At 31.0% G+C, this 27,177-nt stretch overlaps 2 protein-coding genes across 4 annotated transcripts; both read right to left on the bottom strand.

Moving 5' to 3' along the window:
• Positions 1 to 10,399: 10,399 nt before the first annotated feature.
• Positions 10,400 to 15,372, bottom strand: LOC129299937 (uncharacterized). Of its 3 annotated transcripts, none has more exons than XM_054938435.1 (8): positions 15,045 to 15,372; positions 14,862 to 14,918; positions 14,070 to 14,145; positions 13,676 to 13,755; positions 13,478 to 13,527; positions 13,307 to 13,391; positions 13,063 to 13,169; positions 10,400 to 10,869 (listed from the first exon to the last, which is right to left on the bottom strand). In XM_054938435.1, exons 1-8 carry the CDS (start codon positions 15,327 to 15,329, stop codon positions 10,629 to 10,631), a joined length of 981 nt encoding a protein of 326 aa, XP_054794410.1. In that variant the 5' UTR covers positions 15,330 to 15,372; the 3' UTR covers positions 10,400 to 10,628. The 3 variants fall into 3 exon arrangements, with proteins under 3 accessions (XP_054794410.1, XP_054794411.1, XP_054794413.1); XM_054938436.1 differs by having other exon boundaries at positions 10,400 to 10,847; positions 13,071 to 13,169; XM_054938438.1 differs by having other exon boundaries at positions 10,660 to 10,847.
• A 3,048-nt stretch (positions 15,373 to 18,420) lies between these two features.
• On the bottom strand, positions 18,421 to 21,514 carry LOC129299936 (uncharacterized). Its single transcript, XM_054938434.1, has 3 exons — positions 21,376 to 21,514; positions 18,827 to 19,001; positions 18,421 to 18,657 (listed from the first exon to the last, which is right to left on the bottom strand). Exons 2-3 carry the CDS (start codon positions 18,995 to 18,997, stop codon positions 18,586 to 18,588), a joined length of 243 nt encoding a protein of 80 aa, XP_054794409.1. The 5' UTR covers positions 18,998 to 19,001; positions 21,376 to 21,514; the 3' UTR covers positions 18,421 to 18,585.
• Positions 21,515 to 27,177: the final 5,663 nt, after the last annotated feature.

The raw sequence follows: 27,177 nt of genomic DNA, 5'->3' as shown, positions 1-27,177 counted from the left end.
AATGAAGTATTTACTTTTTAGATCTGTGTTGGTTTTCGTTTGTATCTGGTTGCAAACTTGCAATTAGTTGGTCCTCTACTTGTGACCTAACTTGCATCGTAAGTGTAGTAGTTGAGTCATTGGCGGTGTACTAACTTTTTGTATTTTATATATAAACGTAAAACGTTTTTACCAAAAATATTAAAATTATAATTTTTTATTAATTATCAAACCAAAAAATATGTTTGATTATATTAATCTAAAAATAATTTTATAATTAAAAAATTCAACCGATAGTGGTCACCCATAATTAATAGTGGTGGCTGATTAATCACAACTGGTAGTAGTTTTAATAATCAAATATAATATACTTTCAAAACAAAAAAAGATGTCATTTTTTTTAAAATAAAAAATAAAAGCAATTTTGAAACAATTTACATTGAAAATACTGACCAAAATATTTTTAAATTTTTTTAAAAAATAAAACAAGCCTTTATATTAGGGTTAACTCTAAGTCTTTTTTTCATACTGTTTATCATTTTGTTATAATTGTTGGCGTTAATTTCCCAAGTACATGATTTTAAATTCTGGGAGTGCAATATTGAATTAGATTCGTATACCATCCCAAAAGAATCCTTTTTATAAAATAAAGCATATTTTTTCTATTATATAAAAGATTTAATTTCTTGCACGAAATGACGAAACATGTACACATACGAAAACCACATGCGCTAACTGATTCTTGAATGGAGCAGACAAGTTTAAAAGTCATAGTTTTCCTCTTCTATGGATTTCTGGATCCAAATCCTCTCCGCGGCGTCTCCCTCAGCATCTCTCCGCATCCCAAAATTCCGTCCTTTCAATAAATATCTATGTCTCATATTTGTTACATCATTTCATAAAAAATAATTTTATTTTTATTCATTTTCTATTTTCAAAACTTATTCTAAAAATTCTCTAGATTTTTATAAAGGAATTTTATAGTCTAGTTTATTCATACTCAACTTGGCTAATTTAATAAAAATTTGCTTAAAAAAATCTATAGAGTAAGTTAGACTTTAAACATGTACTTATAGTCTAGCTTATTTAAGCTTTGATATGATCTATTTAATAAAAAATTATTTAAAAAAATGATAGAGTAAGTTAGACTGTAAGCAGGTACTTATAGTCTGATTTAATTTATTCAAACTGTAGCCTGATCTATTTAATAAAAATTTATTAAAAAATTTAAAGAGAAATATTTTAGAATAAGTTTTGAAAATAGAAAATGAAATAAAAAATAAAATTATAAGAAAAGGAAAATGAAGGAGACGCAAATTTTCTCTATTAGGGAATGATCTAGAGGAGGATTTAAGAACTTTTGAAACTCCAAATCATCCAAGGTAAGATTCCTAAACCCTTTTTCTCCTACTCCTCCATTTTTTCAAGGATTTAAGCTAAAGTTTAGATGAGAATGGTGATTTCGGTCCATGTAGGGTATGGGTTCAATACATTGACTTAAATTGAGTTAATGAGAGTTGTTTAGAGTATTTAAACCTAGTATAAATGATTTTGGCGGTTGTTGAAGGAAGAGCTCCATTAATGCCTGAAATTTGCATTTATATGGGTGGTTGGAAGAGTGTGATGCCATTAATGAAAGTTTAATGGCTCATTAATATTATTGGAGACTAAAGAGGGATAATAAACCTAATGGATAGGCTGAAACTCATGTAGAGTGAATATTGAACAATTTAGAAGTAGAGGATTGAGGGTTTAAATACTTGAGTTAGTCATGTTGATGAAATTCAACTTGGTTGATTGTAGTTTTTGGCTCTTGGATACCTATTTGGCTTGGAATTCAAGTTTGGAGGTTAAAACATTAAGGGGTAAATCTTTGACTTTTCAAAAGTTTGGAGGTAACTAAGAGAATCCTACTTTAAATATTTATGTGTTAATTGTAATGTGGATGTTGATTATGTGTTTAAAATGAAAATGTTGACTTGTGAATGAATGCATCATGCAATGAACACCTCATATTTATCCAATCACTTTAATATGTGTAAGCATGCTAAAGAGATTTCCAAAGGAGTTTTAAATTGCAAAAGTGAAAATTGATACAAGTTGTATGTTTATGATGTACTCTAAATGAGTGGTTGATAATGGCTTTGATAAAGATAAGCATTGTGATTAAAAGGGTGTGTTGATGTGTTATAATTGAAAATGAGAAATTATACTCACTTGGGTAGTGTACGATCGTGAACCCAATGTAAGAATGTGATAAACAATAAATGAAATGTGAAAAATAAGTGAGTATGTTTATGGCATGATTAGTGGTGGGAGTTCGCTAGGGATTGGGAGTAGAGAAAAATCTATATGATATTTAGGCTGCCCTCTAATACACGGGGGTACAGCCTTGTCCCACAGTTTGTCAAGAGATTGTCCCAAAGTTTGTCAAGGGACAAGAACTTAGCTATCTCCACAGGTTCAATAAGAAGAATAGTCTAGGGTATAAGACACCCTAGAGATTTGAAGCTGTGGTCTGAGAGTGAGTCATGTGATTTTTGGCCAAGTCACACCTTACAATTGGTGAACTTAAGTAGTCTAGTCACACGAACGGAGCTTTAATCAGTGTTATAGCCCACGATTTCGATCTGAGGAAATAAGAATGGTATAAGGTTGGTTGATCATTTTCTAAATAAATATATGACGTGTTACACCTATTAAGTTGTGGCAAATCGCATGAATAATGGGTCATGGTTACATATTTGAGAATACGGTGACAATGCACCTAGTTTATGTGAGATAAAGAAGTTATTAAATGAGAAATGATGAGTTATAATATGTGTGAGTATGTATTAAGTGCTTGGTTTCATATGCATGTGCTTAGCGTATAATTGATATATAACTGCATAGGGTAGGTTTTACCTTAGTTATTGAGTGGCTAGACTCACCCCTTTCATTTAACACTTTTCAGGCTCTAGCTCTGGTGATGAGAGGAAGAAGGTTCAAGAGGTTAAGAATTAGCATATTCCTTTTTTATGCCTCTAGCTTAGTTTATTTTGTATAATAGTATATATTTGTCAATTCCAGGTTGCATGTCATCTCACTTGCACTATTTTATTGTTAAAAATGTTTGATTTATATTTTAAGCCCTAAATATTTATGTATGTTGAGATATATATATTTATAGGGCCAAAATACTAGAGCAAATGTAGAAATAATGATTTAAACATGTTTAGATTGAATTGGATGCAAAATAATGATAATTTACCTCTCCCTCTATTTTTGGTAAAATGGGGTTGAAGAGTAAAATTTTGCTAAGCTTGTGTTTTGGCATGTGTGACGTGTTGTACTGGTATCCTAAGTCCAATGGACATGGTCCTTGATGTTAGGAAAAGCTTTTGGCATATATTGAGAGTTTTGGACACCTATTTTGTGTGAAAATTGTGAAAAGTGATTAAAATACATTTAGGTGTCCAACTTTCTAGTATGACTTGTTTTGAAAGTGAAACTCATGCTATTAACTAGTTCATGTAAAGAGCTTTCTGTAGACACGTAAATCACGTCATTTGAACGTCGAACGAAGAATCAAGGCGCGTTAAAAGTTCCCCCATTCTGCTGTGAAATGATAGTAGAATCTGCTGAATTTTCATGTAACACGTCATGGTGTAGCATGCACATGCCACGGTGCATTGCTCTGTCACCCATTAAAAGAGTTACTTTTTTATTGTTTTTGACTTCCTTCACTCCTTTGAGGTATCACATGCTTTCAAAACTTGTTTATCCTCTAATATAAAGAATTTTGATTTATTTAAACTCATTATTATTTAGAAAACTTGAGATCCCTAAAATTTGAACTAAAGCTTGGTAATCATGATTTTAAGTCAAGTATTTGATTACCATGAACTATATTGGTTAATTGTGTTTAGTGGAGTAAGATTTTATAAAAGCCATGGTCCAAGAGTAAGAGTGGTAATCGTTGGCTAGGTTACTTCTTACAATTGGTGAATTTTGGTAGTCCATTCACATAGATAGAGCCTTATTTGATTTATAACCCATGGTTTCACTTGGAAGGTGGAAGAAGGATATAAGATTGGTTCGAATATGCATATTATCTAACGTGCCATATGGTTGTTAAGTTTGTAGTAGATCATGATATTTGATTATGCTATTGTCACATTGTTATTATGATTACAGCAATGTGCATTTTTATATTTAATTGTGCCATAGTTATATAGTTGTTATTATTGTGATACTGTGCATTGTTATATCTGATTGGGCCATTGTCACATGGTTGTTAGTATTGTGGTAATGTACCTTGTGGTATGACTTGTGGAAAATGATAATATGATGATTTATACAAATATAACATGGGGTATATGTGAAATTGTGAAATATGTGATTGTATGCCTCATATATTCTTTGTTTTAAAAAAAATTCAATTAATATGTAATTGCATAGGGTAGAGAAACCTTAGTTAATGAGTGGTTGTACTCGCCCTCAACATTTTACAAGCTCTAGCTCGAGTGTTAAAAAGTAAAAGGTTTTGAAGGTTTAGGAATCAGTTATTCCTATTGCAAATAATCCCCATTCTTTATGTTAATGTTTTGTAATGAGTATGACATTGCCAACTATGATCAAGTTTTGATCTTTACTTGCACTTTGTGATTTGCATGACTAAATTATTGTATTTCGAAGCCTTAGAGTTACTTTATAAGCTTAAATAAACTTTCTATAGGGCTAAAATTTATAGTGCAAGTATTGACATGAATTAGAATTACTATTTGAGTATGAATATCATGTTTTATGCAATGATAGATCTCCCCCGTCTATTTTGATATTAAGGGGTTGAGAATTGAAAATGATATGTGAATTATATTGTGGATGTGGTGTGTTATATGAGTAGTATTATGTGAATTATGTTTTATAACTTTTGACACTAAGTATTGGGTTTTGGACACCTTTTTTATTGTGAAAAGTGGAGAAAATGTGTTTAGATGTCCAATTCTTTTGTGTGAAATAATTTAGGAGTAAAACACGTGCCATTAACTAGGTTATGAAAAGAGCTTTCTAAATACATATATCACTTCAATCAGATATTAGACAAAAAATTGAGACAAGTCAAAAGTTGGCCTTGTTGCTGTCAAACGACAGTAATATTACTATCAAAACTATGCAATGCGCCACATCTTTAGTTGTCATAAACTCTAGTTTGGACTTTTTGATGTCCTTGAAATATATTTGAATGGTTTTAAATTTGGGAACCCAATTTGAGAAAGAATACAATTTGATTTGAAAATGTTTTCAAAATGGTTAACCATAGTTGGGTAATCCATTTAAGTTGGCCCCATAATTTCTTGGTGAGTTATGATTAATTTGTGGATTGGTAAGTATGACCTTACAACTTGGTATTAATTTCTCAAGTTTTGAAAACTAATTTGTGGTCTGTTGTTGTGAGTTGTAAGTGATTTGTAAATGCACTGCATATAAAATTGGCAATTATCTTATCACACATACTAATGCCCTTTATTGAGCTAATGCTAACTTCCTATTTCTTTGTTATTGCTTTCATCCTTAGAAAGGGAGAATATAGTGTAAACAAGAGATACAGTCAAAAATGTTCTAGAGAATATATCAAGACTGAAATAAGTTTTTCTGGTAGGACAACAAGTAGTATTGGTTGAGTAAGAACAAAGACCAGTAGAACAAGTACAACAATCGGACCAATAAAGGCATCAACATGGTAATGACAAACATATCCTAGAAGAATTGAGGTAAATAAGGGAGGTAATATCCTTAAAGAGAAAATGCTTCAGCATAAGAAAGAAATAAAAAGGTACTAAAAATTGAATAGGTCATTAAACCGGTCAAGATAAGGGATTAAGGATTAATGGTTCAACTGTTAATTTGGAGTCAGGCCGGTCTTAATTAAAATAATTTGACTTAATTTATATAAATAAAAATATGAATTTGAATATGAAAAATGAATATTTAAATAAATGACAATATTCATTTAAAGACATAAAATTTATAATTTTTCTTTTAAATTTTTAAAATTAATAATTTAGTAGTTTTCTAAAAGAATAATTTAACATATTTCATTTACCTTCCCCATTTTCTACTGCTATGGACTAAACAAATAAGAAATCCTAAAAATTAAAAAATAAAGTATTTTAATTTTTACAAACCAAGATTTTATCATTTAGAAATGAAAAAATAAAATGAAATAGTATTAATGTTTTGCATTAGAATTAATTAAATTAAATACAGTAGTAATTTGTTAAAGAAAAATTCAAAACAAAAGATACACACTTACCGAAATATGCTCCCAACTTCCAAGATATTAGTGTAAATAATAATATTTTATTATTATCTTGTCAGGCTTTTCACTCACCCACAATTGATCTTATTTTTTTCCTTAATTATGTAAAAAATTGAAAAATCCCGAAAGTAAGTTAGGAAACATATGTCAATCGGTTATCTTTTATTTTTTACAATCTAAAAAATCAAGCCGGAAAACTTCTCTCTTGATTTTTTCTATTAGATCTGCAGTTTTTTCATATTCTATCTTCCTTTCCATTGTAGATTTGTAACAAAAATGGTAGATAGATGGATCTAAAAGAGTAAGGGCTTTTAACTTTTTATATCTTGTTCTTCTTTTTCCACTTCTTCATCATTGTTTCTTTCCCTATCTTCCTTCTTCATCGTATCGTTTCTTTTCTTCTTCCTTCATCTCTTCCTATTTCTTCTTCCGATCGTCAACTTCTTTTTTGTTTTTTTTTTTAAATTTTCAACCAACCCAGTGAACCAAAGTGAAGTTGCAACGTCGTTTTGGGGGGTTTTGCTAGCAAAAATGTAACTTGACCAACTCGCCTAACCCATCAGGTTAGCTAAGTTATCCTAGGTTGGCCGCATTACACCAAGTCAATCCTAGATTGGTTGAAGTGGAAAACCAAACTAGGAAAGAGGCTACTTCACCATATCACAAGTTGAACCGGCTAGTCTAGTTTGATTTTCCATTCAATGAGAAATAGAAAGAATTAGCATGAGAAGAACTATAACCATAACAGTGATAAGGGCTCGAGCGCACAACTATATCTTGCCACCCCTAACACTAGAGTGACTTACTCTTCCTTAGGATAAGGCTGTGAGAAGAAGTGGAAAGGGAAGAGTCAAAAGGGCAATAAAGTGGCAAGTTTGGGTTAGTGGCAAATTATACGAGGGGGACAATCGTAAACCACGAGAAAATGCTAGCACCCCTGTACCCATTATTGCTTGTTCAATTTGTAGGAAGCACACAAAAAGGAATGATGGAAATTTTTTAAGTATGGGAAATGTGGGCATATTGCTCAATTCTACACAGGAGACAAGCAACCTTCCCGAAAGGCTAGTATTGTTATGGCTAGTAGGATGTTTCTTTTCTCTTGGTAGAAAATTGGCCTAGTGTTACATGTGCTTTAAGGTATATATGCCCACTTGATGAATTAATTTGATATTGTGAATAGTACAAAAAGGACTAGGAATTGGATTATTGATAACGAATTGAAAATTTTATTAAGTTGCAAGTTGTCATCAAGTGATATCATTTTTGTTTTAAGGTCTTAGAGTTGGGATGATATTAAGGAAATACTAGAAATTGGCTCCTAATCTTGTTAGGAATTAGAGTTCCCAAAGAGGGGTAAAGCAAATGGTTAATAGTATGTATGCTAATTTTGTGCATGCAAAGAGATTGATAAGGGATTCTAGTGTCATTAAGTCGAGGAGACCCACTAGAACATTGAGGATAGAAAGATATGGCAACTATAGGATAGGATAGTAGATGTTATAATGAATAACATGATGAGTAAGACTAAAAAATTGAGCTTAAAAGCCAATGTACCCCAAACATAGGAAACTAACAATGGGGCATACGGGTTCCTTTAGAGGACACAAGTTAAAGTGTTGGCAAGAGATTGTAAGTAAGTTAGTACTATGATTACCTGGTGAGTTATGGTTAAGTTGTGAATTAGTAAAGGCAACATTACAAAGGTAAACTAGTCCAAGTCCTAATAAGCCATTCATTGTGTCCAATTGAGGGCATACCACATGGTAAGAATTTCATATTTGCACAAATAGCCTCCCACTTTCCATCCCAAACATAAACAAGTTATGCATAAAAGATTTCCAAACAAATAAAATTTCCAAACAATTAAGTGAGCTTCCAAAAACAAGAGATTCAAACTAGACATAATCATAAGGAAATTTTCATCCTACTAGCAATACATTTTTCAAACAATAAGTATGCATTTTTCCAAACATAATATTTTCAAACAATAACTTTATTCAATAAAACACACGTAGCCAATCACACAACACACACTACAACATAAAAGTACAGGTTAACTTTGATCCTTGCAAACAAACTTCCCCTTACAAGTGTTCCTTCACTTCCAACAATGCTAACACTACAATCTACATATTATATAATACCAAACATAATTAATATTTGTGATTAAAAAATAATCACACTTTAATTTTAGGGTTAGGTAAATTAACCTCATAATTCCAAGCACTTTTCTATAAACCTACCCATCAAACTTAATCATTCTCATCATCATTAGACTTAAACATCAATTATTTCACTTTTAAACTATTAATAAATACTGTCATTAGCTTAATCTCACCCAAAACAACTTTAAGGTTTTAGATTTAAGCATCTCATAGTCATAAATATAATCAAAACTACCTAAAAAACACTCTTTTAACCTCAAAACAACCTTAAGATTTGTACTAATTAGATGGAACCTAAGTTTATCACAAACCCTAATACTTTTCTCTTCTTAAACAAGCTTAGAATAGATATTAGAGGATAGGAGGGAGATTAGACGGGTTACCTTAATGATTTAGAGCCCCAAACACATGTAGAATTGATGCCTTTTAGCAAACCCTAATAGAGAGCCTTCAAAATCGCACCAAAACCCCTTAGTTCCTCTCCCCACAAATTCTATGTTACGACCCATAATAAATTCTACTTTGTATGGCTATGCGCTAACGGATTATGTGCATCAGAGGCATCAATGTAAACCTAGACTATTGGGCCTAATCCAATTCAATGCTCATTTTAAACCCCAAATAACTCTCCTACATGAAACTAGGCTCAATTTTAATCATAATGTAATGCCTAAATAATCAATTTATCTCAACAAACTTCTATCACCATTTATTCCTTAGGTAAAAACCTCAATTTCACAATACTCCTAATTAAAATTCTCAATTTGAAATTTAGGGTGTTACATAAACCTCCATTCCTATTTTCTAATGTCACTTTTGATCTCTTGGAGTTTTCACGGCAATAGCAACATTTTTTGCTTTCTGGTTATGTTTTTAAGGCTTGGAATGGTCTTGGTAGCGTCGTTTCTTTTATTTCTTTGTATCATTTTGTAGTGGGTTTAGGTTTTTTTATTGTGTTGTTTCTCTTATTTGTATTTTATTCATTGTCCTTGGTTTATCTTGTAAATCCTTTGGTTCTTAATGATATTTCATGTTTTAGGCAAACCAAAAAAAAAAAAATTTAAATAATATCATCGACATCAATATCAATATTCATACAAAGAATTGAAGTCAAGAATCATTTGGTTCAATGATATAAACCTTGCCCTTGCAAAAGGGGTTGTGAGCTTTTTTCCCTATAGACCCAAACTGGGTAGGGCTTTAGATTATGCAGGTGGGCATGGCCGTGTGGGTTAGCTAAATATTGTGTTGTGTGTTGGAAAATAGAGTTGGGATGATATATTTACCTCTTAAGTATTCAAGTAAGTTTGCTAATATATATATATTCACGTAAGAGCATGTATCTTAAATTTTTTTCATAGTACATGTTGTCTTTCAATAGTTAAAAACAATACAATATTATCCTTATTATCAACAAAAGTTAATTTTAATGGATTCCAAAAATTACAAAAAATAATATAAAAGTTACAAAAATGAATTCAAAAAATTAAAAGTATCCTATAAAAAAATTAACATTATTTAACTCTCTTAAATTATGAATAAATACCAAGAAACAAATATAATTTTTTACTATGTAAAAGATTAAAATACTGTTTTAACAAGCTATTAGATGATTATCAAATCATTATCATTGGCAAAATATTGACAATTAAAGAAAAATATTATTATTTTAATAATATCTTATTAAAACATTAACCCTTTAATATTTGATAATATTTACTTGTGATACTGCGAGCAATGATAATCTAATAATAAATCAAATTGATTACTTAAAATGATATTTTAATATTTTATATAGGCAAGAAATTACATTAGTCTTTTGAAATTTATTTATAATTTAAAAAACTTAATTAATATTAATTTTCTTGTAGGATCCTTTAATATAATTTTTAAAATCATTTTCTATAATTTTTTTGAGTTGACTAAAAATCAAACATAATATCTTAACCTATTTAACGGTAAGATCAAAATTACACTGTTTTTAAATAACATTACACCACCAAAAAAAAAATTAAGATACCATAGGTTCTTACACAAAAAGTTAAGAACAAAAATACCTTTTAACCCTAATCATACTTGGCACAATAAGAATCCCTAATAAGAATCATTTACTTTTATTTATTTTTTCAATCCATTTCATTCTTTTCTAATAACCTAAAAGACTCCAAGCATCTCTTCTTTTAATGCTTTTGGTAAATCCTTCTGAAAATTCTTGCACCTTCCAATTCTGCATGAATCTCTCTCTCAGTCCTTATTCCCATGGGGTTGCTTAACAACCATCCTTCACTGTCACACAACACGCTTGGGTTCACAGCATCAATGTGTTGAAGTGCTTCAACTACATCAAACTGATTTCTCATGTCAATTGCCACTTCAAGAACATCAGATTGTATAAGAACCTGGTGAGACACAACCCCAGACCTGATTTTAAGCCAGAAATTCAGCAAATAACTGAAAATTTTCAATCGTTGAAAATCGTATTGATGAAATATGGAAATTTTTTTTTTTTTTTGCCTAAATGAAATATAGAATAATGCTTAATTAAGATAATTAAAGATATTAATGTTATATATTAGAGATATTTAAATAAAGATATTTAAATATTAGAATTAGGATTTATTATTATGTTAGATTTATTTGTCTTAAATAAAATAGGATATTAGCATCCTATCAATATCTTTTAAAATAATGCAAACTCCCTACATCACATATCCTCAAGGGCATGTTTGGTATATCAATACAAAGTGCATGTTATTCCCTAATGCAAAATGCACCATGTCTACTCTTGTGGTGGTCTCATATGGAACAAACAAGACAACTAATTAAAGGCTTCTCCAAGTATCGTGGATATCACCCAAGTGCAGCTGCTGAACTTATAGGTACCCTAAAAGGACTTACTATCTATTAGGCTGAAAAGTTTAACAAAGTCAATATGTACTCTAATTTAACTGAAGCTCTATCAGTAATTCACAATAAGTTCTCTACCAATCACCCTCTTTTTGCTACTATCAACGATATCAGAGATCTTATTATGTGAGATTGGACTATTACCTTTGATCACATTTTTAGAGAAGCAAACACTTGCGCTGACTGGTTGACCCACTAAGCCTCTATCAGTAATTTCAATGTACTTATTTTTGACACTACGCCCTTTAGTTGTAGGAATTTTTTGTACGCTAACATGACTCAACATGTCAGTTAGCATGGTCTTTCCGTGGCCTCCCATTCAAAGAAAAAAATATATATCTGACTCCTTCAGTTACTTTTATTAATAAGAATGCAAGGCTCATTTTCTCTGATTTTTTTTTAATTTCATTTCCCTTTTCATATCTTATGGTTTTGTTTCCGTTCACCGTTTTCTTATAGCATATGATATAAAAATAAAAGGGGGAAGAAAAGGGGAACATGTACAGTAATGGGAATGAAAACCATATTTGAATCGTCAAATTTTCTCATCAATGCAGATATAAGCTGAACCATGTTCAATAAGAAATTCAAATGAAGAATAGCATTATCTCGTTAGGTGAGATCCATTTTATCAATAAAAATTAAAAAGTCATCTCAGCATCTATAAAGAAGGAAGAAAGAGATGATTTTCCATGAAAAATGTCCAGATACACTACACTACAGTCATAGTTTTCATGTCAGCACAGACGAAAGTGTAGGATTCCTCATAAACTATGATCTCTTTACTCCACACCAGTGACAGAACACTCTTCCCACTAGATTTAAACTCAAATTAAAAAAAGAATAGTGCTAATCCACATGTTCTCAACCAGAAATGGAAACAGATCCCACTTCAATCAGCCAGATCTAAGGAGAGGGATATGATCAAACACAGGACATAGAAGAGTCTCTTTAATCAATCTGGGGAAAAAAAATCCTTCCACACAGAAGTCACCAAGAATATCTTATCAAAAAAGTGAGTTAAACATTTATTAGAAGGCATCACTCGTAAATCACAATCTCAAATAAAATAACCAAAATCTCCCACAACAAGAGCATTTGAGTAAGGGTGTCCTTGCAACTTCATTTCTCTCCCAGATTTATCTAACAGTTAAAAACTAAGTTTAGCATGGAAAGTTTGTGGGTCTTGGACTCTCAGATGTCCATCTCACTCCCTCAATGACTCAAGTGAATTAACTTTTCCTAAGCCATCACTTTCCTTCCCAATTTTATCCTCCTTTTCCACTTGAAAGCACTCATTTGCAATCCATACCTAACCCTTTCAACCTACAAAGTTGTTCTTCACTAATAACTGATCCCCTGCCTTCCCATAACACCCAGAAAAAAAAAGTAATGAAAAATCACCAAAATAGCTACAACTCACACTACAACATTTTTGGTCTTTGGCAACAGACAAAAACTCATTTTCAAATATTACAGTGAATGGCAGTGTGATCTTCAATCATACATTATTTACTGAGCATGTGAGACAAGAGTCAGAGAATAATTCCGATAAATTAATGCCTAATACATGACAACAAATAATTTTCATGCAAAATCATTCAAGACACAAGTAATTTTGACAGGAAGCTATTTACTGAACCACTGGATAAACCATGTGTAGCACACAATTATAAGGAATCATGCAAGACACACGAAAACACGCACATATATACCTGTCCCCCTGGCATCATCGTCTCTACAATAGCACCAACCAAAGGCTTCTGCAAAACTCTTCTTTTATGATGTCTCTTCTTGAAATGTGGGTCTGGGCACTGCATTGATGGAAAAATTATAAGATTGCAAATAAAAAGAATTTCAACGTAAGTTCTTCACCAAAATATTTTGGACGAAAGCATTCTAGATGTAAATATACGGAGTCAAATTGATCCTAGGATGAGGAGATACTCACCAAAATCGAAACAAACATCAGTGGCCCAGGATATGATGTAACCAAATGCTTGAAGGAAATTGTGGCATTTGCAAACAAGAAATGACTGCATTTCATTCAAACAGTCAATTACTCAAAAGTTAAGCATCTCCTTTTGCTAAATCACCATTGGGATAAAGTTATGGTTGGTACATGTTTTTAAGAGCCAAATCTTTTACCCATACCTCAGCACGCTTGACCAACTGCACATGAATGGAATACATTACAATACGTTATATTTGGAGCTAAAGGTGAAATAGCGGATCAACAACTAAAATCATTTACAAGGAAGAAATCATCAAAAGAATTCATAGCAGAAGTATATTCATTAAAAACAAAAAATGTCCTTACCTTTTGCCTTATTTCCAACCCCAAATAATTTCTTACTCCAGGATTTCGTTTAGCAAGCCATAAAAGAAGCCTACCACTACCTGAGAATACTTACAAATTTTAGATGCACAGAAACAACAATGGAAACAATTTGCCTTCCAAGTACTGACATGATGATTTAATTACTGGAAAAAAAGTTGAAATTGCTTATGATGAGAAGAAAATTAACAAAATGATAAACAGCTAGCCCAATATATCAGAAGAGGGGAAAATACCAACTTTACAATCTATCATATAAGCATAGATGGCATAGGCATCAGTCCACAACATGCATACTAAGCACCACTTCAAATTACTAATAATTAACAAGGAGCGATGCTGCAAGCAAATTTTATCACAGAAGCAAACAAGTTACCACATCCGATGTCAACCATGAGTGGTAATGTTGGGTCCCTGAACACTTGGTTCCAGTCTGGAGCTTGTGTAGGTACCTATCAAGAAATAGAAACAATAAAAAATTGAATCCCATACCAAGGAAATAAAGTAAGAATCCAGCTAAACTCCTATGATATGGGCCAATTTCAATAGAATTATTGGAGGGTCCCAATGGCATGTATCTTGTAGGAAATGAATATAACAAGTCGCAAATTATGAGTTGGACGCTATGACCATTCAGCTAACGATGACTGACTAGCAAGTTTCCTTGCACATGTTGAATAATCAAATTCTAATTGAAATAAAATTTTTAGGGTTAATCAATGCAATTTAGAAGCAGTAAACAAGAGCATATCATTTGCAATCTTGAATTCAAATTAAGAAAAATCAAGAATCTTCAATATTTCTTATTCATTCAGATACAAGACTGCTGCATTTCCCCAATTTGAAGTCCTACGTCATGTAGCTACAGCGTTCAACAATCCATGTAAAACCCCAGAGTGCTTATGTGTGTATTGCAGACATGTATGTATGATAGGTTTACTGGGTCATTTAGGTTGACACAGTATACCTTTACATTCAAATTAGAATTGTTTCAATATCTCGACACCTAACATGAAAAACAATTTATTGACTTTTAATCTCATTTTTTACTTTTTAAAATATGAGTCGGTATACCTCTTGGAAGCTACTTATATGAAAATCATAAATGACTATAAAATCAGCCAAAAATATAATGGAAAGGATTGCTGGAGTTTACGAAAGAACATACAGAGAAAGAGGAACTAAGGGGATTGACATGTTGCCTGATTCTCACATGACCCAAGTCCTGCGTTGGATATGTAGCAAAACAACAAAATATTAACCCTGAAGTCATTTAAAAAAACAGAGAGAATCAAAGGAAAAAAAAAACCCCCCTCCGATCTCAACAAAATTAAGATAAAGATAAAATTACCAACTTGTACGAAAGATTAAGATCTGCATACTCCAATGCCACCAGTTCGGGGCTATTGAAATGCTCCTTATTATAGTGCTTTTCTGCTACTTCAGCAACAGGAACATCTCTGCCGCTACAGTAACAGTGTGAATGATAACGAAGCGAGGACGGAGGATGAAGAGAAAGCGAAGTTTGTAGTATTAGCGACGAAAGAGCGACCCTCGCAGCCCTGCGCGGCAAAGAAGCAGCTGAGCTACCATGGGTAGTGTAGTTGTGTAGCTGTAACAAACGAGATGAAGCCATTAGCTATTATTGGCACTACCATTGAACTGAAGTTCTTGTCTTCCAAAATTTTCTTTTTGAACATGAATCATTTATTTGAATAAATTTAATTTATCTTGATTTTAAAAAAAAAAAAAAAAAAAAGAACAACAACAACAATAACAGCAATAATAATACGTAACCCGACCCGCTAATTTGGGCCACCGCCTTTCTTGCCCAAAATAAAAAATCGAGAGTCCAGCAGCCCCGATTTCTGAACCCGGTCCAGCCTGGTCTGTTGAAATTACAATTATGCTCTTCACTATCTTCCGACCGATTAAAATTTGTTGCCTTGCTTTTCTGTTTACCCTCTCCGTTCAAAGCTTGGTGGTAGCAGCTCTGTCGATATTCTATCCAAGCCATCTCAGCTAGAGCTCATCAATCGATTTCCCATACTTTCTCCTGCATAGTTCAAGTAATATTGTTTATAGCATGAAAATTCAGGTTAACCCATTTGATTAAACCATTAAATTCTTAAATTATTGTTTTGATACAATTTGACTATACTTTTGATTATTGATTTTTAAACTAATGTCTTGACTGATCTAATAAACGATTCAATTTTTAATACTTTAACTATTTTCTTGTTTCATGTACACTTTTTGAAGACTTTTTTCTTCTAAACTAAAAGAACCATAGATTTCTTTTGAGTCTTATTAATATAGCATGGAAATTTAGGTTAACTTGTCTGATTAAATCGTTAAACTAATATCTTGACTAGTTCAATAAAATGATCAGCTTATATGATTCAAGTATAATTTTAATCATTAATTTTTGAGCCACTATGTTGACTGGTTCAATGATCAATTCAATTTTCAATACCTTATTAATTAAAACTAGACATGGCTCATTGTTATTTTCAAGACCTACACAAGTTTCTGGCTCATTGTTATTTTCAAGACCTACACAAGTTTCTATTAAAACAGAGTAAGTTACACATACTTCTTTTGAGTTTCACTTAACTATACAATTATCTCTTATATTTTCAGGAGAATTTATGCATGCTTATTTTGAGTTCTTATTAATATTTTTTTTATTATTATTATTTTGGATTTACTGACAAGAGAGTATTTTACATTCAAAGAATTCAAATCTTAATTCTTATATATGTAACGATTTAATTGGGAGAAGTCTATCATTTACTATTAATATCTCATGAAGGTAAGTTAGTTTGTTACTAAGGACCTACTTATGCTCATCATTAAAAAAAAAAGTATTTTATATTCACAATTATTTTTTGGCTCAACTTTCTGATTGATCTCATTTTGAGTATCAAGATGTAGTTTACTACTCCCTCCGTTTAAAAATATAAAATATTTTTTAATGAATTAGATGTTAAAAAATTTAAGACATTTTTAGTCTTTTAGGCCATGTTTGGTAGTATCGAATTGGCAAGGTGGAAATGAAATCAAAGATGGAATCCTAATTTAAACATGATTGATATGTAAGAGTTGTAATTCCTAAGAATCCTAATTCTACCAAAAATGTGAGAATCCAATTCCATCATATTGACCATGGAATTGCTTCAATTCCCTTGAATTCAATTTGTGGACCCCTATTATCCTCATCTTTTTTGTCCATTTATAACAAGATAGGTTTTTTTAATTTGAAAAAAAGGCAATTTAGTCTTTTCCTATTTTAAGTACATATATAAATTAATATTATATTAGAATTCCATCTTCATATCAAACACACTTTTAAAACTCAATTCTATTCCGATTCTAATTCTGATTCCAATTCCGATTTCGATTCCAATTTCATTAAAAACTCTTTCATTATACCAAACGAGAAAGGTATAATCATTACCTTTTTTTTTTCCTTAAAAGTGCCCTATTGATAATGACTTTATATTTATTGTAGGATGTTTAATAGGAATAAATATAAAAAGATAGAATTAATTTGAAAATAAGTAACTACTTTATTGAGAGATTAAATTCAGTTAAAAATTTCTTACATTTTTAAACGAATGGAGTATTTACTACTTTTATAACCGTACATTGCTTTTAAATATGGAGAAGAGGTGTAACACACTGGGATTTGATTCTTGGGTGCCATAGTTTGCTTAGTTGAGAGTGAACTGTTGATCTCAGTTACATCCATAGAGGAGAAAATATGAAAGCTGATCAACTTGCGAAACATGCTCTCGGAATACCCTTTGGTCTTCACTTTCTGCCCTGGGAAGGAGCATTGTTCTTTCGCTATTTGTAATGTAAGGTTGTTTTTGTTGTTTTCTTTGTTTAGCCGCGCCCCCCGCCCCACAACAACCCCCCCAAAAATTAAAAACGGGTTCAAGGCGGAATGGAGGCTGTAATTAAACATCATTAGAATTAATGGAATTGCAAATTTAGATTTTTATATCCCCATAAAAGCTCTAGACTAATGGTTATTCATATTTGCAAGTATCTAAAAACTAGCAATATCTTACTAGATCAGGAAATGAACCCCCAAAAAAATAAAATCATATTTTGAATTAGCAAGAACTTTTGGAGGCACTCATAGGCAAGTAGATAGATCAACATCCAACAATGTCAAGTGTTATACTTAAGCTTGCAAGTGACTCACTGAACCTTCCAAAAGCCAACACAAGGTGCACTTTCACTTCTCCATCAATGGAGTATCAATTTCTGAAGTTGATTTTTTTTAATATGAGGCAAATTTATATTAAAAAATAAAAAAGAAATACAAATATATAAAAAATTAAAAACTAAAAATCTGACATGGGAGACAGGTGTTAGCAATTAAACAAGAAAGAAAAAGGCGCAAAAAAAGAAAGAAAGTTCCTAATGTCCTCATCGATGTCAAAATGCGAGCACCATGCAGAATTTAGCTGAAAGAAGAATTTCTGAAGTTGATTACAAAGAACTAGGTAAAACTTTTTTGCTAAGATTTTAATGGGATGGATGAAATTAGCATGCAAGTAAGAGAAATTTTATTTTATTTTTGTGTGCAAAAAATATGAATTAGAAAACATTATTTTTTATCATTTCTTACAAAGTAGATTACACAGATATTACTTGAATCTTGTTCAAACTATAAAAACATGCTCTTTAGAAATTAGACAAGGCATCCTCAAAAAAAAATTACACAAATTCATCTGATTTTGCACTTAAAAAAATAAATAAATAAAGACACAGTACGAGCTGTTCTTCTAGCTTGACAAACAAACTGGCACCAAAATGCTATGTTGGGAATTCCTGAACTTGAATCATACAAATGTTTTAAATTAGACAATGTCAGATTACTTCCTTCCCCGGTTAAGCCTCTGCAGCTGATAATTGACACTTCCCCAGGCGTTTCTATTCTTTTTACTCTGAAACAAACAAGAGTCAGAAATTTTTCATACTCCTTAGTTCTCCTATAACATGATTTCACACACACGCGCACTTACTTTTTGAAAAAATAAGGATCGAAAAAGGAAGAATGGATAAGAAGGAGAATGAACAAACATGCTTTCCTGAAAACAAAAACATCTATATTACCTGTGAATCCAAACAGGTTTTTAATAAATCCTTCTGTCGAGTACACACATCACTGTTGGCTTGGTTAACAGCCATACAGCTGAGAAAAGTCATCATTTCCTTCATGCAAGGTTTATGAAGTGAACCATATCTCTTAGGGTTAATGTAAAGTCCACCAGCTTTCCGCCCCATTATCCTGCAATTCAAACATCGCAATTCACCATGAAAATGTTAATAGCATTAAGATTTACATAGAAAGAAATATGTAAGCAAGTATTGAAGACACGAATTACAAATGTCAACATCAACTCAATAATACAAGTCTAATCCTCACTTCTCATGCCACTAAGGAATATTAATTCGACATGAGGAATAATGCAGGTGCAATTTTATGATCCCCAGATGCTAGCAAAGGAAACACTCATCCATAGACTAGAATATGCCCCAAGGACGTAACTGATTTTTGGTTGATTTGAATTAATTTCCCCCTCTTGATTAAAAATAGAGAGGGAGAGAGAGACACTAATCCATGGCTTCCTTTCTTTCTTTTCCCTTCTTTGTTTAGAGTCCATGTCACCGAATTGAAATATAACGTCTATGAGCAAAATTTTAAAATCCTGTTTTGATGCATTCAATATGATATAACAAAAATGAGATCCATCTGGGATATTCATATAAATTAAAATAAATAAAAACTATGATATAAATTAAAGCGTGATTTTAAGACTTATCAACCATAAGCACAACTCCGCATTCAGTTTCTTATCCAAGTGTACGGAGGGAAAATGATCTACCATCAAACACTATGGGTCATTGTTTACTCAATAAGACGCCTTCTCCAAGTTCTACTCAGGTTTGGAAAAGATAAGATTAGCGAGGGGCATTCAATATTGTTTTGTTGGGGGGGGGGGGTTTAGATGGGACACATCATTTGGAGAAAATGACACTGTAATGCATAATAAATGGATGCTTAGGAATTGAATGAGAAAGGGGTACAATTAAAGTGACTGGTATTTGAAAGCTTCTAACTGATTTATAGATGGATTTAGAAAAGATGAAATGTACAGGTTTAGAACAGAGCAAGCTACCTTAATAAGGTTCAATAGAACAAGTTAGATCAATGAAGACGGCAATGGAACTAGTTGCAGAGTGCTTGACTAACAATGATGGGGTGCCTGAAGGCAGCTGATAGCCAGACGCACTGCTGGTCGAGAAGACGGCAAAGGAAAAAATTGATGAGTTAAAGAATGATGAAAAGTCGTTTGTTAGGCTTGACAAAGTATAAAAGTTGCGTCTGTGTTATTTACAAATTTGTGATTAATGAAAACAATGAAAAGCCCCTCTTCCACAATTCTATAGAACAAAATGTTAGAAAACATCAAAATTAAGGCTCTGTTTGATTGGGCATTCAATTTTTGTTTTTAAAAACCATTTTATAAGACAACTTTAAAAAACTACTTTTGAAAACAAAACAAAAATAAAATCTATTCAGAAATGTTAATTTGGAAACAGTTTCAGAGTTAGGGGGAAAACCTGCTTGGTATAGTTTGTTTTGAGGACAGGTTTTGAGAATAAGAAAATTAGGAAAAAAAATTAAATGAATTACTTTAAGTAAAGAACTTAGAAATATTTTATAAAACGTTATAGAATAGATTAAAGGCAATCATATTAATAAACTAAGTAACAAAAAGGGCACTTCAATCATAACCCTGCAGCAGCTTAACTAATAGACATTAAACATAAACTTGTTTGGGTTAATGCAATAAACAAATAAAACAGGTATTGGCAGAGATAATAGGGACATATACACTCAAGATTCTGCAAGCCTCCTATATTTTTTGTCCTCTGCTTTAGTATATATGAAACTAAATATTCTTATCCTATAATTTCTGTCCATGCATGCAATTACACAATCAAGATTAGCATCATGTACCATTATGATTATGCAATTAGCGGATATAACACTTTCTCATCATAGTTATCACTGGTTAGAAACCAGCATCAAAACCACAAGAAGAGTAAGCAGAAATAAAAGACAATGCTGTCAACAAAGTGGCCAATGAGTGCGCAACGTTATCAGTGAAATTGTGAGACTATGAAGCAAGATACTTTAACTGAGATCCCATTCTAAGTAGTTTGAGGCTTCCATTCTAAATCTCTCGAACAAAACACAGAATTCTTCCCAAGCATAGAAGAAAATGCAGACTAGACGAAAACATTTACAGCTGCTTCACCCAAAGAAGATGCTCGCTTTCCAATAAAAGAAAATAGCCGATAATGGGAAAATTTAATACAAATACTTTGAATAGACAAGAAAGGAACACAAATGGATGAAGTTTATAAGCAAACACAGATGAAGGAGAAATAAATTCAAACACACACTCGATACAGCTACTTCATCACCAAACTAAAATAGATGAGGCATAAAAGGCTTCACAAAGAAAGATCGAATCCTGAGAGATAAAAGGGATGACCGGCGAGGGAGATGAAGGTTGAGAGTGAAAGAGAGAGAGAGTAATTCACGGAAGAAGATGAAGACGAAACTGAGAGTGAGTGAGAGCGCCAAGCACCTGAGAGCGGTGAAAGAGTGGCGAGGACAAGGACCGGCGAGCAGTGAGAGACAGAGCGAGAGAGGCGAGAGAGTAGAGACAAGTGAGCAATAGAGAGACTACGGCGAGAGTTCTGCCAACGAGCAGCGAGTGTTCCAACGGAAACCTAATGCCAGATAATTACAAATTTGCCATTGACAATATTTTGTTAAAATAAAAATAATTTTAAAGATAAAATAGGACTAGTTTTGAAAATCAGTTAAAAATTAAAAATCCGTTATTTTTATTGTTACCATTATAAGAAGGTTTTTATTTTTTTTTAAATAGAAATCAAACAGATCACTATTTTTTTCATTTGTCAGAAATTATTGTTTAGTTTTTAAGAATATTTTACTAAATATAGGTTTAAATGCCTTTCGTTTATGCATTTTTGTCATGTTAATTTTTCAATTTTAATATAAATTTAATTAATTATTTGATGAGCCACAAAGATAAGTTGTAGCAACCCTCATCAAACGTTGGTCTCACAATAACAATAATGCAAGAAAATTAATTAATTGGTCTCTGTAATTTTGACTTAATTAAAACACAATCTTTATGTTTTTTATTAGGTTAAAAAGCAATCATAACATCTTAGTGGCTATCTTACAACTTTGACTCATACAACTTAATCCCTATAATTTTATCTATTTAAAAAGTTAATCCCTACATCTTAAAAATAAAATTATAAAGAGTAAAATTCTTATTAAAGCTTAGCTATTAATATTTTAATGTTTTAAATTGTTAAAACTATAAGGACTTAGTTATATTGAATTAAAGTTTAAGAATTAAATTATAATTAAATTCAACTATAAGAACCAAAGGTATGTTTAGATTAGAAATTGCAAAACTGAAATTAAAATAAATTGAGATTTGCAATCTAAAATTAAGATAAAAGTCAATAATTATAATGTGATTAATGTTTGGATGGGCTTCTAAATTTTACATACAGCTAAAGCCAAAGGCTTATAGTTTCAACTTTCATGTAAATGGTCTTGACCAAAAGCTCTTTTGACTACTCCCTCCATTTAAAAATGTAAGGTATTTTTAATTGAATCTCACATCTAATAAAATAGTTACTTACTTTCAAACTAACCCTATCATTCTATATTTACCCTTATTAGACACCCTACAATGAATATAAAGTCATTCATCAAAAGGGATATTTTTGAAAAAAAGTAATAATTACATCTTGAAAGACTAAAAATGTTTTATATTTTTTAATATCTAACTCCTCAAAAATTACCTTACATTTTTTAAATGGAAGGAATATGTTTTATCCTAATAACCTTTTAGGCTTTCCGATGAGCTTTGGATCCAAACCTTAGTTTGAATTTTATCTAAATATATATATGACTAGAATTGTATTAAATTAAAGTTTAAAAATTCAGCTATAGTGAAATCAAAAGCATAGAAATCAGATGGTAATTTTTTTTTTCAATAATATACTACTACAAGTGATTTAGAGTAAAAACAGGAAAGGAGGTCTGTAAAAGGCCTAGCTAGGTCTATTCTTTTTTTTTTTCAGAAAAAAGGTGAAATGTAGACTTATGATTTGGCTTATTTAAATAAATAAATTAAAACTCAAATTATATTATATGTAAGAGTTAATATGAAAAATATTCATAAAATATTTTAAGAGGAGCTGTTGGCATCCTTAACTCAAGTATAGTAGAATTTACCCATCAACTCTGAAAAAAGGTGCAAAAATCTCAAACTTATAACAAAGTAAGGTCTGTGGGTTCCATTAAGTAAGATTATGGGTTTCACATGGTATGTCACATGTAAATGAGTTAGAGGCAAAAATATATATAGGGTACTACTACCAGTGCAATTTTGCCCATAAATCCTAAAATATGCAAAAAAACCCCAATTTGTAACAAATATACTTGTTAGCAAACATTGACCATGTGTAACATCGTAAGAATTTAATTAGGATTAATTAAATTAATTAAGGACAAAATGGTGAAATAATGAGGTAATTAAGCCAAATGTAATTGGGGATCACTAATGGGCTCAATTGGACTCTTAAATGGCATTGGGTAGCGTTTAGAGGAATGATTGGGCAACTTTGGACCCAAGTAGATGGCACAATTTTGAGTTGGGCTGACTATGTCATCCACCATAACAAATGCATAATGATCTTGATCGTATGTTCTTTTTGAATAGTTTTGTCATGAATAAATATGTACTTTACGCAAATAGAACCTTATTTGAGTTTGATTATTGTTAAAACAAAGTATCCAACAATAATATGTTGAGCTTTTTTTCTTTTCAATGTTTTGTCTCTGTGGGTTTTCATAGAAAGGTTTTCAACGAGGAGCAATTATTTTTTCAAATATTAATGTTGGAATTGTCCTAATAAACAAATATGCAAGATTATCACATGAACAAATTTGTTGAACATCTATATCACCACCCTTCATTAGCTTTTCATCCCACTGAGTTTTCCTATTATAGTTTTAGTGATGAACAATATTTGTTTTAAACATTCAAGAGAGAGTATTATAAATATTGTATTGTGAATGTACATAAATCCTATCTTTTAGTATTATTTATTCTCAATGTTTTAAACCCATAACCTTTCTAAGAGTTATATATAGCCTTCCTAACAAATGACTTGAAAGGAATTTTATATAAGTAATACCTTATAACCTTCAAATTAAATGTTGCATAATGTGTTATTATATTCTTCTTTATTTGTTTACAATATTAGGATTAGACTTTAATGGTGGAAGGCTTGTAGCTCAGGTGAATTAGAAACACTCCTCCAGTGTTTTTTCTTTCCCCTTTCTTGTTTATTATTTTCTCTCTCTCTCCCTTACTAATGATATTTCTTTTATTTTTATAACAATAACTATTATTTAAAATTTGTTGACTATATCTCCTATCAAAGAAATGCGTTATCCCTGAATAATTCAAATTAAAATTAATGGAGGATAATCATGAATAAATATTAGATTCATTGAATTTTGGTTTGTTAAATATGTAAAAAAGAATATTAAAGTTCCATAAATACTTTGTAAAACCAATGAATCTAGCTTACTCCTATACAAATCATAACTTGTCAATTCAATCAAGACAGTAGCCCAAAATTTTGATACTAGTCATAAAACATGCATCAAAATGACTAACATGCATGAATCAAACAATTTAATGAACTAATTTACACATTTAAAAAAGAGCTTAAAATTTAAATTTGTTAAATTGAATAAATTTTTATTAAAGTTTGAGTCACATGTAAATGACCTATTCAACGTATAAATTTTATGACAAGTTTTCTAGAACTTTTAAATTAGTTCAAATAATGAATAATCCTTATTATTAGTTTGTCAAGGTATGACACATCACTTAGATATTTTTGTCCATTGTTAAATGGATTATTTATACATAATGTGAAGTCCAAGTAGTTTTTAAAAAATTGAATTTTAAAGGGTTCATTATCATGATGCATGTTTTGGTCCATTCCAGAAATAATAGACAAAGATTAAAAAAAAAAAAGAAGAAGAAGTTATTCATTATCATTTGAAACTTTATAAGAAGCATGATAGTAAAGTCTCTAAAAATTAAATTAATGACAATTAAACTTTTAATTTTTTTAAAAAATAAGTTGCAAATATCAATTTAAACAATTATAAACTAAAGATTGTATTATCTATAATTTAAATATTGTATTTGCTATTAGAACTTATGAATTTGCAATTATTTGAATTAAGATTTGCAATTTACTCTTCAAAAATTTTTATCGTGGACTTAATTATTATTAATTTGTTCTTTCGTGACTTAATTGTTATTCTCCCAACTGTATGCCAGGGTAATAATAATATAGGTTATCAACAAAAATTCAAAATATTTTTAATTCATAGGAGATCCTCAACTTTTGAAGATACAAAATATTATCCAGAATAATGTTGTGAAATTTTGATCCCACATGATGATTCAATTGGTCAAATGAATCTTAGGCTATGCTTGGTATGGTTGAAGAGTTTTTGATAAAATTAAAATTGAAATTGAAATTGAAATAAAATTTGATTTTGAGAGTGTGTTTGACACGACAATGAAATCCTTATATGATTTTAATAAAATATATGTATTTAAAATAGAAAAAGACTAAAATGTACTTTTCAAAAAATTTTAAAAAACTCATCCCCATAAGCCTAGCAACCCCATCCCTCCCCTTCTCAAAAATGCAACAATAGACACAACCAAAAGGCAACAATGAACCTAAAAAAACAAAACAACAATTTAGCAATAGTGAACTAGAATTGAAAAGTTGATAACACTAGAACTAGAAGCACAACTCCAAACTAATTCCAGCTCATTACCTTCATATGTTTCAGGCAAGATGCATCGTCAAATGGGTGGATGATATCATTCAAGATCTCAAATGACTGCGTTGTCGACCATGATGGTCACATCGTCCACTGATGAAGTTCCTTCCTTACGTTTCAGGCAAGCCTCCACTTGCTAACCTCAACAAGCTCCCCTAGACCAAGCAACCGCCAAATGGGCTGACAACATCACTCAAGATGTCAGATAAATGAGCCAAAGATCAAGTTGGATTGGGGATGTCAAAGGTAGGGAGAAGAGACAATAATGGGGTTGTGAGGGTGGCAAAAGTGTGACAAGAAGACAGAGGTGTGAGATCGAGATTGAAACGAAGTGGAGGGCATTGAGGTCTTTAGGGATGAATTCCATGGAATCCAACCAATTCCATAAAGCATGTGAGAGTATCAGATTCTGACATTTTTCCCAGAATTGAATTCCTTGGGAATCACAACTCTCGCCAACCAAATGCACTTGCATTAGATTCCACTTTTGATTTCGTTTTCTTCTTCCCAGTTTAATGATGCCAAACAAGGCCTTAGTATAATGTAGAACATCATTAAAATTAAGCTTTTTTAAGAATCGATTAAAATAGATGAAATCCTTTTTTTTTTTTATTTTCATCATATAACTTAACTTGATTTGGCTACGTTCAGATGAATATATCTATTGTTCCAGGTTTCAAAAATTGAATAAATTTTAAAAGCATTTATCAATATAGATTTTTCTTCAATTTAGTCTTCATTACTAATGACTAATTTGATAATTGACCACATAATACAAACAAATTCAACCAAATAGAAAATTATTTATAACAATGTTGTAAAATTCTGATGAGACGGGATGATTTAATAATTAGTGAAATGAATATTTAGATCAGTTTAAAACACTATCAAAAGTAGGCCTTTTAAGGATCGGTTAAAATAGATAATTTTTTTAATTTTATTAGATAAATTAATTAACTTCATTTGATTATCTTCAAATAAATGTTCCCGTCATTTTAATTATCTTCAATAATCTTTATCCACATATATTTCTTACCATTTAGTCTTGATTACTAATTATTAATTTGATAATGTACGTACAACATGATATGAACAAATTTAACCAAATAAACAATTATATGTAATAATGTTGTAAAGTTTTGAATTTTTGATAAGATGGGATGATTCAATTGGTTAAGTGAATCTTAGTATAGCAAAAAATGCCATTAAAATTATGCCTTTTAAGAACCAGTTGAAGAAGGGAGAATGACAATGAAGGCCCTAGAAGAAAAAAAAGTATTACAATAAGGGCCTATCAATTTTGCATTGGATATTATGTTATAAAAATATGGACATGTTGTTGTTAAAAATGAACCTTAACTTGATAAATTTTTGAAGAAGCCCTAACAAAAAATATAAGTTAAGGTTCTTCTTTTAATAACAGCATGTTCATGTTTTCACAATATAATATCCG

This window comes from Prosopis cineraria, unplaced genomic scaffold (assembly GCF_029017545.1).
Source record: "Prosopis cineraria cultivar Desert tree isolate PC_DT_omini unplaced genomic scaffold, ASM2901754v1 PC1358, whole genome shotgun sequence".
In the NCBI taxonomy this organism is placed as follows: domain Eukaryota; kingdom Viridiplantae; phylum Streptophyta; class Magnoliopsida; order Fabales; family Fabaceae; genus Prosopis; species Prosopis cineraria.
Note: the sequence above shows the minus strand (reverse complement) of the source record. Positions and strands in the feature narration are given on the sequence as shown.